Genomic DNA, 18,078 nt, shown 5'->3' with positions numbered 1-18,078 from the left:
TTGTGTATTTGCTTCTGCCAGAGGCTCCAGAGCCACCTGCCAACAACCTGGCACAGAGAGTGCTGATGAATCCTGGTGAACAGCTTCAGGCATGACTTGCAAGTAGTGGGGCATCTTGAGACAGATCAGGGATCAGAGGGGCAGGGATCCAGGGGCCCCTGGGGAACCTGGGGGCTGAGGGGACAGAAGCTGACTGAGCGGAAATGGGGACAGTTTTTTAAAAATACAACCAGAGCTGCCATGGATTTTTTTAATTTTTTTTTTTTTTGATTTTTATGTGAGAAGCTGGTTTTGCTTGAGGCTTGCAGAACTTTAGGGGGGCTGTGAGAAGTGAGCTGTGGGGTGTAGGGGGTCACCCTGAGAGCTCATGCTCAGCCAGGAAGGGCTGGCTGCAGTGTGCCATCACAGGACAGGCAAAGCTGCATCCTCACAGGATGGGGACAAGCTGTGCAAGATCTTTCCTTTTGGTGTGCGTTTGCGCGTGAAGACATTCCTGCCCACCCTGCAGGGAAACAGAGAGGTCCCATAGGACAACCCACAGACACACAGCTTGGTGCCCCGAGTGATGGGGTTGTCTGTAAATACCCCCCAACTTGCCCAAGCAGCTGCTGGACACCCCTTGCCCATGCCCCACAGCCCCATCAGCCTCCCCCATCTGCAAACCTATGCCAGGGGATACCTGGGGCAGCCCCCACACCCTGCTCATCCCATCAAGGGATGCTCTCAGGGGTGCTGCCCCGAGTCCCCCTGCTACCTGGTGGCTTTCCAGTCCTCCTCCAGGGACCCGACAGCTTCACGCAGCATCCACGTGGTGCTCAGCATCTCTCTGCCACTTGCATCCACGAAGCACTGCCCAGCAAAGGCAGTGGTGGCATCTAGGGGTTGTGGCAGGATGGGAGAGGGATGACACCCACTCACAGCCTTCCTTCACTGGGGTGCCCCAAAGCACTCCCAAGAAGACTTCCCAGCTCTGGTGCCCTGGCACTTACTGGAGAATGTGTCCCACCATACGGTGAAGGCAAAGGTGGGCCATGCCACCTCACTGGGCTGCTGCTGGGCTCCTCTCAGGGGAGAGATGCGTGTACAGCCACCAGCAAGTGTCACTCGGGTGAGGTACTCGCCTTGGAAGCCTCCATCATCAGCCAGTGCCGAAATCTCCATCAGTGAGTCCTGTTCATTCCTCCACAGCCCGCTGAGCTGGCACTGCAGGAATAGGCCAGCCATTGCCCCTGGGTGCAGACCAAGTGCTACCCCGTTCCCTCACCCCATCCCCTACCTTTCTCTCCACAGGGGTGACACACGTTGACAGGGCCAGCACCAGGGCTAGGGTGAAGGCACCACTCCCCATGGTTGCAGTGCTGCTCAGCACCCGGCAGGGCTTCCCCTCGCCCCTTTATAGGGCTGTAACCAGAGCCGTGTAGTGCTGGGGGCTGAGGTGAGTGAGACAAGGTCGTGGTGACCCAGACAGGCAGGGCTGCAGGGGAGGGGTTGCTCACGTTGCCAGATGCTGTCCCGTGCCACCACCAGCAGCTCCTGTTGCTGTTTCTGAGCAGTCTCTGCTGCAGTGTGAGGCCTGCCATGGCAGCCTTGAATGAAGCCCTCTGGTATGTGCACTCATGGTCCTGGCATATGGTCCCTGCAAAGGCTGAGTGCTGCTCTATAGGGCTGGGGTTCTGGCCCAGGGGCTACTCCACAGCTAAGCCAAGGAGAACAGCAGAGGAACAGGATCAAGCAGCTGTTGATCTCCTGGGTGAGGCTGGAGCTCCCTGACTTCATCTACTTGGGAGAGGTAACAGCTGGGTGGAGACATTGGGCATAGAGACATTTAGTGCTGAAACAGACATTGGGTGCTGAGGTATTCAGTGTTGAGACACTTACAGACAGTTGGTAGGAACTGTTCCTGCAGAAATCATCTTGTAGGCCACTAGATGCCCTCAGATAAGGAGCAGCCTTGCTAATACCTCTGCCAGCCCATTTCCCCTTTCCTAATTCTCGCCTTTGTATGAAGCAGATGCTTGGACTAAATATTAACTGAAAATGCAGGAAGCTTGTTAAAAGGTAACTCTGGGCAGAGCAGCCAAGAAGGTAAAAGGCTGCAGTGACAGTGTAAATGTACTCTGCTCAGAAAGGCTGAGAAGGAACTGGAAAAGCTGGACAAATTCAAGTATGGGAGAAGGAAGGCACCAAGAAGACAGCATTGTGTCAGAAGTGGAAGGGGCATACAAAGAAGAATTTTATTTCCAGCAGCTGGCACTCAGTGGAAGCCTGTGTCCCTTGACCACCAATTGACCCAGCTGCTGTCCCTGCTCTCCATCTGGCTGCACAGCCCCAAGACTACTCCAGCTGCTGGCACTGGATATGTTTTCCCTTCTGGAACAGTGTGCTCTGCTGCAAACAGCACTCATCAAAAGGGCTGCAGGGATGCTCAGGCATGTGGGGAGGGCACTTTTCCTCTGGCCAGGTGCGTCCTGGATACTGGTGCTTAGCTGGAGCGTCAGTGCTACCCACCTCTGCCCAAGGAATAAACACCTCAATGTCCCAGACACAGCCTCATGTCCCTGCTAAGGGTACATATGTGTGGCTTCAGTCCCCTCAAAGAGTGTCCCCTGCATGAGAGGGACCTGAAATAACCTGGGACTGAGGCACACGTAGAATGCAGTTCCCCTGCTTGTCTCCTCCACTGAACTCAGCTGCAAGGGAATAATAGAGACATATGGGACATGGCTCTGCTGGGCAAAGGAGAGTTTATTTGGCTCTTGGTATGGGGGCACTGCAAGGGAGCAGGTGGGAAGTGGGACACAGCAAGTCTTCCACATCACCCAGATAGACTGATGGACACCACCCTTGCTATGCCCTCTAGACAGACAGACACTTCTGACACTTTTCCCATGCAGAGAGGTGGACACCCCTACCATGTCCCTTGGACACATGGACACCCCTGCCATTTCCCACACACACACACAAAAAAAAGATGAACACCCATGCTACCTTCCTGTCTTAGTTTCGGCTGGGATGGAATTGTTTTCTTCAGAGTGTATGGTATGATTCTAGGAGAATAACAATGTTGATAACACATCAATGTTTATAGTTGCTGCTAAGCAGTATTGTACAAAGCCAAGGCCATTCTCAGCAAAAGGCCCAAGGAGCTGAGAGGGAACAGAATTAGAACATCTGACTTAAAGTGGTCAAAAGGATATTCCATACCATATGACATCATGCGGAAGGAATTTTGAAGGGGGTGGGAGTTCATGTCTCTCTTCCACTTCTTGGGGGGCTAGTTGGGCATCAGTCAGTGAGTGGTGAGCAATTGCTTGTGCATCACTTGTTACATACATTCATATATACATATAGTTTTATCTCAACCCACGAGTTCTACTTTTTTTCCCCAGTTTTCTCCCCCATCCCACTAGGAAAGTGGGGAGTGAGCAAATGACTATGTGGTGCTGAGCCACCTGCTGGGTTAAACCACAACACTCTCCTAGGCAAACAGACACCCTTACCACATTGCCTGGACAGATAGATAGCCCTATCAAACCTACAGACAGAAAGACAGACAGACACCCTGCCACTGCCCCAACATGGTCAGAGCTCACTGGCTACCCAGTGGCCATGCCAGTGTTGCTGTACCTGCAAACTGCCACTGCATGGTGAAGCCAAAGGTGAGCTGCTTACAGAGCTGACACCAGGATCTGCTTTTTGGTGGCTGCCACTGCCGTGTGGTAGGAGCTGGAAAAGATCCTGGCTACGTTCAGAGCTGAGAGGGTCACGTTGGAACCCAGCTTGCTCCTCCACAGGCCCTACAGGTGACTCTGGGGACTGGGAGGACATGCCAGGGTGGTAAAGGCACAGCCATCCTGCATGGGACACTCATACCAGTCTAAGGGCAGCAGGGACTGGTGGCACTGGCAGTGGTTGGGCCTGCAGCTCTCCTTCCATAGCAGGACAGGGCTGGCCCTGTGCTCTTAAGGGAATGTGGGTACCCTGTGTGCCAAGGGGAGCTGCTCATTGCCAGCCCTCAGGAAAGCACAGCAAGAGCTGATGGTCCCTTCGGTCATGTATGATGCACTCTGGGATGGCACAGCATGGTAAAGTGCAACACAGTGCAGCATGGCACAGTGCAGCACAGCATGGTGTGGCATAGCATGGCACGGCACAGCGCAGAAAGACACAGCATGGCACAGCAAGGCACAGCGTGAAGCAGTACAGCAAGGGTGTGCAGTTTCTTATCCTGTCACCCTGCTGGCCAGGAATGGCACAATACAGCACAGTACAATAGCAGCATGCTACTTCCACAACCACACACATTGCACTCCAGTGATGGAATGGCTCAGCTGTTTAACCCAGAAGGCAGGTGAGCACTCACCTTCACTCACTCCCCCCTCCCAGTGGGATTGTGGAGAGAACTGGGGAGAAAAAAAGGTAAAACCCATGAGTTACGATAAAGATAGTATAATAGGACAGAAAAATAAGAGAAAATAATAATAATAATAATAATAATAATAATAATAATAAAAGAATATACAGAACAAGTGATGCACAACATAATTGCACAACACCTGCTGACCAGTTCCCAGCCAGTCCCCAAGCAGCAGCTACCCCCCCCCCAGCCAACTCTCCCCAATTTTATAGTTTTGTCACATGATACTATATGGTATGGAATATTCCTTTGGCCAGTTTAGGTCAGCTGTCCTGGTTTTGTCCCCTCCCAGCTCCTTGTGCCCTCCTAATTCTCCTCTCTGGCAGGGCAATATGAGAAGCTGAAACGTCCTTGGCTCTGAGCAGTGCTGTTCAGCAACAACTAAAACATTGGTGTGTTATCAACATTGTTTTTCTTGCAAAGCCAAAACATAGCATCATAGCAGACACTATGAAGAAAATCAATTCTATCCCAGCTGAAACTAGGATATCAACACAGCACAGCAGGGCTGCGGCCACCCTCACCTTCCTGGTGGCAGTGGGGCAGGGGCTGAGCAGGACCAGGGTGAGCAGCAGCAGCAGAGACTCCCGTGACTGCATCTGCTGGGGTTGGGCTCTGCCTGCACAACTCCACCCTCGCTCAGCCCCCTCCCAGCAGGAGATTCTGTGTGACACCTCTGCACCTCCTGACAAGGAGACAAGCCACTGCTTGTGGTGGCACAGGAGTGCTGTGATGTGGGTGGTGCTTCTGACACTGCCACAACAACATATGGGGACAGAGCCGAAGGGACAGGTGACAGGAAAGGCACTGAGATGCCATGGGAGGGAAACAGGAGCCAGAAGCAAAGCCCAAAGGGATGTGAGGATGACTGCAGCAAAGCTTTGTTGAGAGGATATCAGGAAAAACTTATTTACAGAAAGTGTGGTTAAGCACTGGAATAGGCTCCCCAGGGAGGTGGCTGAGTCACCATCCCTGAATGTGTTTAAAAATCGTTTGGATGTGGTGCTCAGGGAAATGATTTAGCAGAGGGTTGTTAGAGTTAGGGTAGTATGGCTAGGCTGTGGTTGCGGTTGGACTTGATGATCTTTAAGGTCTTTTCCAACCCAAGCAATTCTATGATTCTATGATTCTATGATTCTATGAGGAGTGGTAGGAGCAGTATATGCACCACAGCATTGTCACCAGACTAGGACCCCACAAGGCCACCCTTGCTCCCATGGATGCAGATGTTAGTGCCAACCCTGTGGGGATGGAGGGGGAGGTGTAAGTGTGGAGTCTGTGGCAGCAAACATGTTTCTAGGTCTCACTCCAGTGCTGAGAGGCACAGAGCACAAGGCATGCTGTCCCTACTGGCCACCAAGTTGCTGCCTCTGCCCCAGGCTCACATGATGGCTTTCCAGTCATCACTGATGCCATCAGCACATGATCACATGAGCCTCATGGCCCTCAGGATCTCCTTCCCAGGAACTGGTGGCAAATTAGTCACAGGCTGCCCCAGCAGCCTCCCACACAGCATGGTGACATTTTAGTACCAGTGATGGTTTCTTTGTGTTCTGGGAGACAGGAAAGTTCAAAGCTGAGTGGGAGGCATCACAAACTTGTAGGCAAAACCCTATATCTTCCCCTCTACACACCACAGGAAGCACACAAAGAGGGATCAACAGCTGGACAATAGTTTATTAAGAACTAGAAATAATTTATTCTCTAAAACCTACTTCCTCTGCCTCCTCAAGTTTGCAGCACAATGCCAGAAGAAGCCAGGAGCTGTCGGGGCTGGGACTGTCACTGGCCCCCTAGGGATTGTCCAGGATGGGCCCCCCTCAGCTGTGGGGATCAGCCCAGGGAGCCACACACTGCAGTATTTACATGTCAAGTGAAGCAGCAGCAGTGAGCAGCTGCTGTTGGGGGGGCGGGGGGGAAGCGGGGCTGGTTGTATCCTGTGCCTGTCAAAATTACCCTATCAGCCACAGCCTCCAGGAGAGGCCCTGGGACACAGGAGTGCTAGAGCCCTGAGCACTGGAGAAGGGATGGCCACACCTCCCCATCTCCTCCTCTCACAGCAAGGGTGATGAGATGTAATGCATACTTCTGGTTGCCTCATGTGTAGCATAGGGAGCTGGGAGCCTGACAGCAGTAGACTTTCTTCTCACAGTAGGCTTCAGGTGTCTGGAAAGCTATGCCAGGGGTCTGGAGAGCTATGTGCTTCCACTCCATTTGGTAGAATCATCATAGAATCATCATAGAATCACAAGGTTGGAAAGGACCTACAAGAGCATCTAGTCCAACTGTCCTCCTATCACCATTACTGCCACTAGCTACTAAACCATATCTTGTAGCACCTCATCCAGATGTCTCTTGAACACTGCCAGGGATGGTGACTCCACCACCTCCCTGGGCAGGCCATTCCAGTGCTTGACCACTCTCCAAGAGAAAAAGTTTTTCCTTATATCTAATCTAAATCTCCCCTGGCGCAACTCGTGGCCATTTCCTCAGGTCCTGTTTGTTGCCTGGGAGAAGAGATGGACCCCCTCCTCATCACAACCTCCCTTCAGGACGTTGTAGAGTGCAATGAGGTCTCCCCTGAGCCTCCTCTTCTCCAGACTAAACAATCCCAGCTCCCTCAGCTGCTCCTCATAAGACTTATGCTGTAGACCCCTCACCAGTTTCATTGCCCTTCTCTGGACATGTTCCAGGGCCTCGATGTCTTTCTTGTAGTGAGGGGCCCAAAACTGAACACAGTACTCGAGGTGCAGCCTCACCAGAGCTGAGTACAGGGGGATGATTACCTCCCTGCTCCTGCTGGTCACACTATTTTTAATGCAGGCCAGGATGGCATTGGCCCTCTTGGCCACCTGGGCACACTGTCAGCTTATGTTCAGCCGAGCGTCAACCAACACCCCCAGGTCCCTTTCCTCTTCAGTCATCCAGTCACTCTGCCCCAAGACTATAGCGCTGCATGGGGTTATTGTGGCCAAAGTGCAGAACCCGGCACTTGGCCTTGTTGAACCTCATCCCATTCACCTCAGCCCAGAAATCCAGCCTATCCAGATCCCTCCCTCAGAGGCCTCCCTACCCTCAGGCAGATCAACACTACCTCCCAACTTGGTGTCACCTGCAAACTTACTGAGGGTACACTCAATGCCCTCATCTAGGTCATCAATAAAGATATTAAACAAGATGGGCAGCAGTAATGACCCCTGGGGGGACACCACTTGTAATGGGTCACCAGCTGGACTTAACTCCATTAACTACTACCCGCTGGGCATGGCCCTCTAGCCAGTTCTTTACCCAGAGAAGAGTATATCTGTCTAGACCACAGGTAGCCAGTTTCCCCAGAAGAATACTGTGGGAGATCATGTCAAAGGCTTTGCTGGAGTCTAGGTAGACTACATCAACAGCCTTTCTCATCTACCAGTCTGGTCATTCAGTCATAGAAGGAGATGAGGTTGGTCAAGCATGACCTGCTTTTCATGAACCCGTGCTGGCTGGGCCTGATCCCCTGGATGCCACTCACGTGCTGTGTGATCTCACCCAAGATGATTTGCTCCATAACTTTCCCTGGTACCGAGGTCAGGCTGACAGGCCTGTAGTTCCCCAGATCCTCCTTACGGCCCTTTTTGTAGATGGGAGTCACATCGTCAAGCCTCCAATCCTCTGGGACCTCTCCAGATAACCAGGAGCACTGGTAGATGGCAGAGAGAGGCTCGGCAATCACCCCCACCAGCTCCCTCAGCACCCTAGGGTGGAGCCCGTCTGGTCTCATGGACTTGTGACAGTCCAGATGGAGGAGGATCTCTCTAACTGTCTCCACCTGAATCACCAGGGGTGTATTCTGTGTTCCATCCCAGACTTCCAGGTCAGGGCATAAAGAGCCCTGAGGATAACTGATCTGACTATTAAAGACAGATGTAAAGAAGGTGTTGAGAACTTCAGCCTTCTCCTTATCCTCAGTGGTCGCATTCCCTGCTGCACCAAGTAAAGGATGGAAATTCTCATTGGTTCTTCTCTTACCATTAATATATTTGTAAAAGGATTTCTTGTTCTCTTTTACTGCAGTGGCCAATCTGAGTTCAAGTTGGGCTTTTGCCTTTCTAACTTCCTCCCTGTATACCTTAGCAACTTCTTTGTAGTCTCCCCAAGTAGCCTGTCCCTTCTTCCAGAGGATGTAGACTCTTTTTCTCCTGGAGTCTCGACAAAAGTACCTGGTTTATCCACACCGGTCTTCTTCCCCTCCAGCACTCAGGAACAGTCTGCTCTTGTGCCTCCTTGGTAGGAGCACTCTTCCATGCAGAAGCCCTTCTGCACCAGTCCCTGCAGAGGAAGGCCACCATCAGCGTCTCCGTGGCATGGAAGTGACACATGCCAGCTCTACTCATGACATCCCCACTCACCTCCTGTATCATGGTGGCAACCAAGGCACTTCATTAGACTGTAAACTGGAGGTGTCAGGCATGCTGTTGGGCCATATACCATTCACTGCACCCATGGTGCCACTTGCAAAGCCCATTACATTCTTCTCAAATGTGGTCCTCAGTGCACTGACAACATGGCTCTTGGGGAAGACCTGCATGGAGAAAGTACCAGTGTCTCAGTGACTAGGGCCTCCAAGGAGCAGAGTGACATTTCTCGTTAGAAACAGGTCAGTGCTCCCTGGTGAATGGATGCCTCAGGAAAACACCAGGAAAAAGGCCTTTCCCCTCAAAAAAAGACAGAAAGGAGATGTAGAACTTCATGTCACCTTCCTGTTGGAGCTTGGTAAGTCCTGCACAACCACCTCTCACCTCCAGCCACCATCTGCTCTCAAGGCGTGCTTTGGAGACAGGCCAGCCACACTCAGAGTTACCATGCTTGAATTCCCAATCTGTAAATATGGTCACTGCTGATGTTTTTCAGGCTAATGACAACTCAGAGCCCAGGCTTTCTGCCGGACTGCTGTACTGTTGTCTCACCCCACCAGTCTTCCTGCACAAGCTACAACAGGCACTGCAACGCCCAGAAGAGATGGAACTAGAGGTTTACAGGAGAGTGGGTTGGGGACGCTGAGTCAGGGATGCTGGAGGGGAAGGCTGTGACAAAGACAGGGTGGTAACATGGTAACATCCTGCAGGTGGAAAGTAGAGCATGCGGATATTGGGAGGTTTATTTGGGTACATGCTGGGAATCCTACCAAAACAGATGGACATGGAAAGTTGCTTAAGCAGACAGAGGAGATTCAGCTTCAGCTCAGTGGAAATATAAAAACAGGACCTGGCTTTGACTGATTTCAGAAGGGCTTTAACCCCTTCAGGTTTGCCATTAGGTGGCAGTGCAGGAGCTGTCACCCTGACCAAGGGTTGAGGTGAGAAGGAACAGTGTCAGGATAAAAGGTTGGACTGTGATGCACAAGACATCCCTTGGTTTTCTGTGTCTGGCATGAGAGAATTGTGACTTTTACCTCTAGCAAAAGGCCTGTGAAAGGTCAGCAGTGCTTGCTGAGCAAATAGCCACTTCAGGAGAATACAGGAGGAAAAATAAGTTCTACAAGCTAAAGTTAAAAGATCATGAGCTAGGAGAACAAACTGAGGCGATACACCGACTGAAAGCTCACAAAACCAAACCAAAAACAACCTAAGTATGAAAAGGCCTGCCAGCCAAACAAGGAAGAATACATTAAGATAAAAAGCCTCTGTACATAGCTGGAAGTAAATATGCTTTTCCACAGCTTACTGGTGCTAAAATGAAAAAGTTTTAAAAAGTGTGTTGGGACAGAAAGTCATGCAGCTCTCTCACCAGCCCCAGTGTGGGATGCACTCTCAAGAGGGAGGAAGTGGCAAGTGCAGTGACACACTGCAGGAACTTGCCAAAGGCAGGCTGAGTAGACTAACCTGGCAACTTCTGCAGACTCATCAGGGGAAAGGAAGTGGGTTGCTTTATCTGTGCTAAAGCCAAGCATCTGATACAGTCATGTTTTCTAGTGTGGCTCCGGATCTGGACATAAGCATAAATACTGTTCAGAAAGCAGTTTTCTCTGGAAGAAGGTTTTGAAGCAGAATTTCTTCAGGACTAAGGTCACCAACTTGTCTTACTTTGCATTTCATTACTGACCTGCATACACAGCAAGAATTCATTAATGACGTTAAAAGCAGAAGTGCAGCCAGCGAGGCAAAGGATCAAAGTACATGGAAAAAAAACGGATGACCATAGTAAACAGAGAGAGTAGTTCACCAGTGCAGTCTTCAGCACACTCAAAGCTCACTGGACACCAGAGAAGAATGACACCTTAAGCAATAAATTTTAATGTCAATGAAAATGTAGGTGAGAGTTTGGACTGTGCCAGCTTTACTATTTGCATCCAAAAAGGCTGTTGGAGTATTGCTGCATGGGGCTGGAGGGCACAGCCAGACACCCATTTCTTGGTAAATCCCACAGCATTTGGTACAAGATGCTCTCAGGGGAAAGAGCTTGGGGTGACCTTTCAATGCCAACAGAAACAATCCATCACCCTTGAGCACTGAGAGAATTGCACTTTCCTTCTGGTACCCAGGGCTTCTGATTTGATCACAGCCTGAAGGAGGCAGCAGGTGGTCACACAGCATCACTGCTGCAACCCTCTCTGGATGTCTCCTATCTCCCAGGGTAAGCTGGGGAGGGGCACAGCATGAGGGGCTGTGAGCAGGGCCTCCTCTCTGACATGCAGAAATCAAACTCTATAACCACAGAGTAGTTATAAAGCAGGTATGTTTAATCAGTTCTGCGTACACGCTGGATGCAGGGGGGATATTCCCACCTAGCCTGCATACCGGAGGGCAAGAAAGGCACATACTTAAAGAGGGACCTGCTTACATATGCATTAGATGTCCAAGAAAAGGTTGGGTTATTACAATGAGTCCCCAGAATGACTGACACCCCCCCTCGCCCCAAGTCTCAGCTCTTTTACACATGCGTATCTCTTGGTGGTCTTTCCGATGAAGGTCATCATTTTATTTTCTTGGAATTGGGTTAGGATGGAGGATGCTTGGCTGCCTCTGGTTGGTCGTCTCATTGGCCACAATTCTGTTCACCAATCCGCTGCTTCTTGGTGGTTTGCCATTTTAGTCTGCCGCCTCACATTCCAGAGATAGGATAGCTAATAATAGTATTTGGAAAAACAGGAGACCCACTCTCTGCACTAATTGTCTAAGTCTGTAGAAAAGCATCTGTTATTGGCAGCGAGAACCTGGATTAGCAGGGTCAAACCTGCAGCTGCGGATTCAACACCCCATGAAAACACGTAACTTTTAACCTAACTTACTTTCCTTAATTCAGTTCCCCCCTTTTTCTTCAGTCTAGCAAGGTTACTCTCCCTTGCCAGATTGTCCCATTCTTATTAAGATTCATCTGGAAATACTTCCCCTTTTCTATAGACTGATGGAGCTGATGCTGTTTCCACTGTTCATAGGATTCCAAATTGTTTTTCCCACATCATACAAAGCATTTCACTACACAACATACTAAAGCATTAGTACTAGGATCACTACTACTACAACTATTCCTCTGATGAGGAAATGTTTTAGCCATTTTAAATAAGGCAACCAGCCTGTCAGCATCCTCCAAATTCCCGAGAAATCAACCAATGATTTATATTGGGTTACCCAGCGAACTACCTGGGATTTTTCCCATATGGTCTGCAAATCTGTTTTTACTCTGTGGGTCTCATCTACATAAGCACAAGATTGCTTGACAGTCAAGCACACTCCCCCTTCTTTGGCAGTTAGTAAGTCTAAGGCCATTCGATTCTGTAACACTACCTTGCTAAGAGAGCTAACTTTTGTTTGGACAGCTGCTATAGCATCCATAGTTGCATTCTCGATATCTTCCAGCACTTTCAAGATATTTAATATTGCATTCTGGAGATCTGTGATTCCCCAGATTGGGATGATTGCAACGAGGAACTTATAAAGTCCCGAGAAATCTTTAGTTAATATACTGGGGCTTCTTACTCTTCTTGTATTTTGATATTAGCTTCACATAGTTCACACTATAACTTATGGGAGTTCTTTTGGATGGATGCTTGTAGGAAGTGCTAAAAGTCCTCCTATACAATGTCCTTTCCAATTTATTGGTACCGATTTTCAGGCTCTCTCTTGTCCCCACACAGCCACCAGAAGCCCTTCCTAATGGTGGCCACTGTTAAATTTGGAAATGTAAGATTGATCCAAGGTACTCTGGAGGATAAGGGAGTCATTCATGCATCTACTTATAACTTGGGTCATCCCATTATGTGCCCAAAATATAAGGTTGAATTTTGGTCCTAAAATAATGGTGCTGTCAACAGTAGCTTCCTCACCTGCCCCTAACTGTAGTGGACCCTCTCCCTTGCTGCAGTCGAGCACAGAGAGCCGACTCGAGAGGAGAGGAGGAATGACAGCAGGTCCCAGCTCAGAAACGCAGGAGACCCCCACCCCAACCTACCTCGGTTCCCCAGGTGTATCTACATAATAGGTTTGATGCCCTGAAACTGGAGGAAGAAGTGAGTGAGGATAAGGTGGGAAGACTGCCTCCAAGTGTGACTAAGGTGAGGAGGTCAGCTCCACGCTCAAAGGCTGCCTCCTCGAAAAAAGAAAGGAGGGTGATAGTCATAGGTGACTCCCTCCTGAGAGGAACAGAGGGCCTGATATGTCGGCCTGACCCTACCCGTAGGGAGGTGTGCTGCCTCCCTGGGGCCTGGGTCAGGGATATTTCTAGGAAACTTCCTGGTCTGATCCACCTCTCTAATTACTATCCATTATTGATAGTTCAGGCCAGCAGTGATGAGGTTGCTGACAGAAGCCTGAGGGCTCTAAAAAATGATTTTAGGGGGCTGGGGAGGTTAGTTGACAATGCAGGCATACAAGTAGTATTTGCAGGTATTCCTACAGTGGCAGAGAAAGACAATGCAATGACCAGGAAAACCCATTGCATAAACACATGGCTGAGAGGCTGGTGTAAACACAAGAATCTCGGGTTCTTTGATCATGGGGCAGTCTACTCAGCACCTGGCCTGAGGTCTGCAGATGGGTATCACCTGTCTCAAAGGGGGAAACGGATCCTTGCCCAGGAGCTGGCAGGACTTGTATGAGGGGGGGAAGGGGATAAAACCAGGCCTGCTAGAGATGAGCCTGGGGGAGCGATAATGGGATTAGGGGTGAGGCGAGAGGCCCAGCTAAAGTGTGTCTATACCAATTCATGCAGCATAGGCAACAAACAAGAAGAGTTAGAAGCTATTGTGCAGCAGGCAAGCTATGACCTAGTTGCCATTACGGAAACATGGTGGGACCACTCCCATGACTGGAGTGCTGCAATGGATGGCTACAAACTCTTCAGGAAGGATAGGCAAGGAAGGAGGGGCGGTGGCGTGGCTCTCTATGTTAGAGTGCTTTGAGGTTTCTGAACTTATGACTGGGGATGATAAGGTTGAATCCTTATGGGTTAAGATCAGGAGAAGAGCCGACAAGGCAGACATCCTGGTGGGCATCTGTTATAGACCGCCGAACCAGGATGAAGAGACAAATTAGGTGTTCTATGAGCAGCTGATGGAAGCTGCGCGATCGCCAGCCCTTGTCCTCATGGGGGACTTCAACTTCCCCAACATATGCTGGGAATACAATTTAGCACAGAAGAAGCAGTCTAGGAGGTTTCTGGAATGTATGGAGGACAACTTCTTGATGCAGATGATAAGAGAACCTACGAGAGGAGTTGCCCCGTTAGACCTGCTGTTCACAAACAGAGAAGGTCTGGTGGGAGATGTGGAGGTTGGGGGCTGTCTTGGGCAGAGTGACCATGACATGGTAGAGTTCTGGATTCTTGCTGGAGTCAGGAGGGGGAACAGCAAAACTGCTACCTTGGACTTCCGGAGGGCAGACTTTGAATTGTTCAGGAGACTAGTAGGAAGAGTCCCCTGGGGCTCAGTCTTAGAGAGTAAAGGGGTACAAGATGGCTGGTTGCTCTTCAAGAAGGAAGTCTTAAAGGCGCAGGAGCAGGCTATTCCCGAGCTGCAAAATGAGCCGGCATGGAAGAAGACCGGCGTGGATGAATAGGGAACTATTCTTGAGGCTCCAGGAGAAAAAGAGAAACTACCTCCTGTGGAAGAAGGGACGGGCAACCCAGAAAGAATACAAAGAAGTTAAGATGTGCAGGGAGAAAATCAGACAGGCAAAAGCCCAGCTTGAACTCAACCTGGCTGCTGGGGTAAAAGGAAACAAGAAACTCTTTTACAAGTATATCAACAGTAAGAGGAGGACCAGGGAGAATCTCCATTCTTTACTGGATGAGGCTGGAAATGTGACCACTGAGGATAAGGAAAAGGCAGACGTTCTGAATGCCTTCTTTACATCTGTCTTTAAAAGCCAGACCAGTTATCCTCAGGTTTCTCCACTCTCTGACCTGGCAGCCTTGGCTGAGGAGCAGACTAAACCCTCCACAATTCAGGAGGAAACAGTCAGAGACCTGCTACTCCAACTGGACTGCCACAAGTCCATGGGACCGGATGAGATTCACCCGAGAGTGCTGAGGGAACTGGCGAAGGTGATAGCTGAGCCGCTTTCCATCATCTATCAGCACTCCTTGTTGACGGCAGAGATCCCAGAAGACTGGAGGCTTGCCAATGTGACTCCCATCTACAAGAAGGGCTGCAGGGAGGATCCGGGGAACTACAGGCCTGTTAGCCTGACCTTGGTGCCAGGAAAGATTATGGAGCAGATTGTCTTGAGGGAGATCACGCGGCATGTGTGGGACAACCGGGGAATCAGGCCTAGCCAGCACGGGTTCACGAAGGGCAGGTCCTGCTTGACCAACCTGATCTCCTTCTATGATCTAGTGACCCGTCTGGTGGATGAGGGAAAGGCTGTTGATGTAGTCTACCTAGACTTCAGCAAAGCCTTTGACACTGTCTCCCACAGTATTCTCCTGCAGAAGCTGGCAGTCCATGGCTTGGACAGGTACACTCTTGGCTGGGTAAGGAACTGGCTGGAGGACCGGCCCCAGAGAGTGGTGGTGAATGGAATTAAGTCCAGCTGGCGACCGGTCATGAGTGGTGCTCCCCAGGGGTCGGTGCTGGGGCCTGTTGTGTTTAATATCTTTATTGATGACCTGGATGAGGGCATTGAGTGCACCCTCAGTAAGTTTACAGATGACACCAAGCTGGCTGGAAGTGTTGATCTACCTGAGGGTAGCAAGGCCCTACAGAGGGATCTGGACAGGCTAGATAGCTGGGCTGAAGCCAATGGGATGGGATTCAACAAGACTAAATGCTGGGTCCTGCACTTTGGCCACAATAACCCCAGGCAACGCTACAGGCTTGGGGCAGAGTGGCTGGAAGACTGTGTAGAGGAAATGGACCTGGGGGTGTTGATTGACGCTAGACTGAACGTGAGCCAGCAGTGTGCCCAGGGGGCCAAGAAGGCCAATGGCATCCTGGCTTGTATCAGAAATAGTGTGGTCAGCAGGAACAGGAAGTAATTGTCCCCCTGTACTCAGCACTGGTGAGGCTGCACCTTGAGTACTGTGTCCAGTTTTGGGCCCCTCACTGTAAGAAAGACATCGAGGCCCTGAAGCGTGTCCAGAGAAGGGCAACAAAGCTGGTGAGGGGTCTGGAGCACAGGCCTTATGAGGAGCGGCTGAAGGAGCTGGGATTGTTCAGTCTAGAGAAGAGGAGGCTCAGGGGAGACCTTATTGCTCTCTATAACTACCTGAAGGGAGGTTGTAGTGAGCTGGGGGTCAGCCTCTTCTCTCTTGTGACTAGTGATAGGACTAGAGGGAATGGCTTCAAGTTGCGCCAGGGAAGGTACAGGCTGGACATTAGGAAATACTACTTCTCTGAAAGGGTGGTCAGGCACTGGAATCAGCTGCCCAGAGAGGTGGTGGAGTCACCGAGCCTGGTGGTGTTCAAAGAGCGTTTGGATGTTGTGTTGAGGGACATGGTTTAGCGAGAACCATTGGTGAAGGGCGAATGGTTGGACTGGATGATCCTGTGGGTCTTTTCCAATCTTAGCGATTCTATGATTCTATGATTCTAAGCAATTGGACTCCCTCTGACCGCTTTTATATTTGTACTGAGCAGACCAATTTAGTGATGGGACCCCAAACCATGGTACTTCCATCCCTGCCTTTAGTAGTTGTGTGCAGACCCAGCAATCAGAGAAGTTTAAAGTTTTAGAAAAGTTGCTAATTACATTGTAAAAGGAGTTCTCTTCCTAGGCTAAAAACACCTCTCATGTACATTGAGATAAAGCAAATTAGTAATCGAATCATCTCTTCTTTATGTGTTTAACTTTTGACAGTGCACTTTCCTTGACAGACCAAGTAGTTCCCCAGCATCTTGGAATAACCTCCTCTAGCAATACTTAAGTTAACTCATGTGCCTTATCAGTTCTACAAGGGAATGCCTCTGGCAACCCTGAAAAGGTATCAGTTAGTACCAACATATAGCGATACTCCCATTTTCTTGGAAGTTCCAAGAAATCAATTTGCCATTGTTGCCCTGAATGGTTTCCTTTCCCAATAGGCCTACTTGTACCCTGTTCCTGCTACTAGGATAGTATTTGTAGGGCCTGTTTGCCCAATATATTTTATTATCCTCCCTTAGAACAAATTTCCATAAAATACTAAAGGCCATAACGATGTGTCCATCTGGGCGTGCACCCATCTGTCAGCTTGCTCTCTTCCCTTCTAAATCATTAATTGGATTCTTATCCTCTCTAGAATATTTGTCACGTTCTGACTCAGGTTCAGAGATTTTTCGTTTACTGTCTGGAATTAAAGCCTTCTACATCAACTGCCTGTTCTGCCACCTGATCCACCATCTTATTTCCAGTTTCTTGTACAGTGTTACCTTTCTGATGTCCTTTACAATGCATAGTAGCCACGCTCTTCGGTAGATTTACATCATGCCAAATTTGTTTTCCTTGTGTGTGAGCAATCCTTGCTCTTTCCAGATGGTATTATGAGCATGTACCACCCCAAATACATAATTAGCATCTATCCATATATTTAAGCCTCTTGTCAAGGTAGTTATTTCAGCCTTCTGAGAGAAAGTCCCCACAGGTAATGGTTGTGCTTGGATTACCTTGTCAGTAGCAGATACTGCATATCCTGCCTTATGGTTTCCTTGTTTCACAAACCTGCTACCGTTGGAAAACCAGGTGTCTTCTGCGTCTTCTAAGGGTTCATCCTTCAGGTCCAACTGGCTGGAATATGCAGCTTCAATTGTTTCAAAGCAGTCATGAAATACTTGTTCTCCAGGAGTTCCACTAAGGAAAGATGCTGTGTTGACAATATTAGTTACAATTCTCCATCATCCTGCTCTACCAGGATGGCCTGGTATTTCAGGAACCTCTGGGGGTGAGAGCCAATGCCCCCCTTTTACCTCCAATACAGTAGACACTGTATGAGACGTTAAAACTGTTATTCTTTGGCCCAGTGCAAATGTATGGGCTTCTTGAATACTGAGCACTGGTGCAGCCACTGCCCTCAGGCACCCTGACCATCCCTTATTCACTTCATCAGGCTGTTTGGAAAAGTATGCCACGGCCCTTCGATAGGGTCCAAGGTTCTGGGCAAGGACTCCCAAGGCTATTCCTTGTTTTCATGTGAGAACAGCCAGAAAGGTTTAGTTGTGTCTGGTCGCCCCAAAGCAGGGGCCTTCATGAGTTCTTGTTTCAGCTGGT

The 18,078-nt window shown here is 49.7% G+C and overlaps 1 protein-coding gene across 1 annotated transcript; it reads right to left on the bottom strand.

Moving 5' to 3' along the window:
• Positions 1 to 236: 236 nt before the first annotated feature.
• LOC426220 (avidin-related protein 6-like) lies at positions 237 to 1,371 on the bottom strand. Its single transcript, XM_423883.7, has 4 exons — positions 1,277 to 1,371; positions 990 to 1,203; positions 755 to 875; positions 237 to 502 (listed from the first exon to the last, which is right to left on the bottom strand). The coding sequence occupies exons 1-4, from the start codon at positions 1,346 to 1,348 to the stop codon at positions 403 to 405; spliced, it is 507 nt and encodes a 168-aa protein (XP_423883.3). The 5' UTR covers positions 1,349 to 1,371; the 3' UTR covers positions 237 to 402.
• Between the last annotated feature and the right edge of the window lie 16,707 nt (positions 1,372 to 18,078).

The sequence above is a fragment of the Gallus gallus genome, chromosome W (assembly GCF_016699485.2).
Source record: "Gallus gallus isolate bGalGal1 chromosome W, bGalGal1.mat.broiler.GRCg7b, whole genome shotgun sequence".
In the NCBI taxonomy this organism is placed as follows: domain Eukaryota; kingdom Metazoa; phylum Chordata; class Aves; order Galliformes; family Phasianidae; genus Gallus; species Gallus gallus.
The sequence above is the reverse complement of the archived record's forward strand: the minus strand, read 5'-3'. Positions and strand labels throughout refer to the sequence as shown.

Bases quoted from the DNA above. Each gene is read 5' to 3' on its own strand.
- LOC426220 (XM_423883.7), bottom strand. From the start codon at position 1,348: ATGGGGAGTGGTGCCTTCACCCTAGCCCTGGTGCTGGCCCTGTCAACG. The intron at 1,204-1,276 runs GTAGGGGATGGG...CTATTCCTGCAG, and splicing joins TCACCCCTGTGGAGAGAAAG to TGCCAGCTCAGCGGGCTGTG. The intron at 876-989 runs GTAAGTGCCAGG...CACAACCCCTAG, and splicing joins ATGGTGGGACACATTCTCCA to ATGCCACCACTGCCTTTGCT.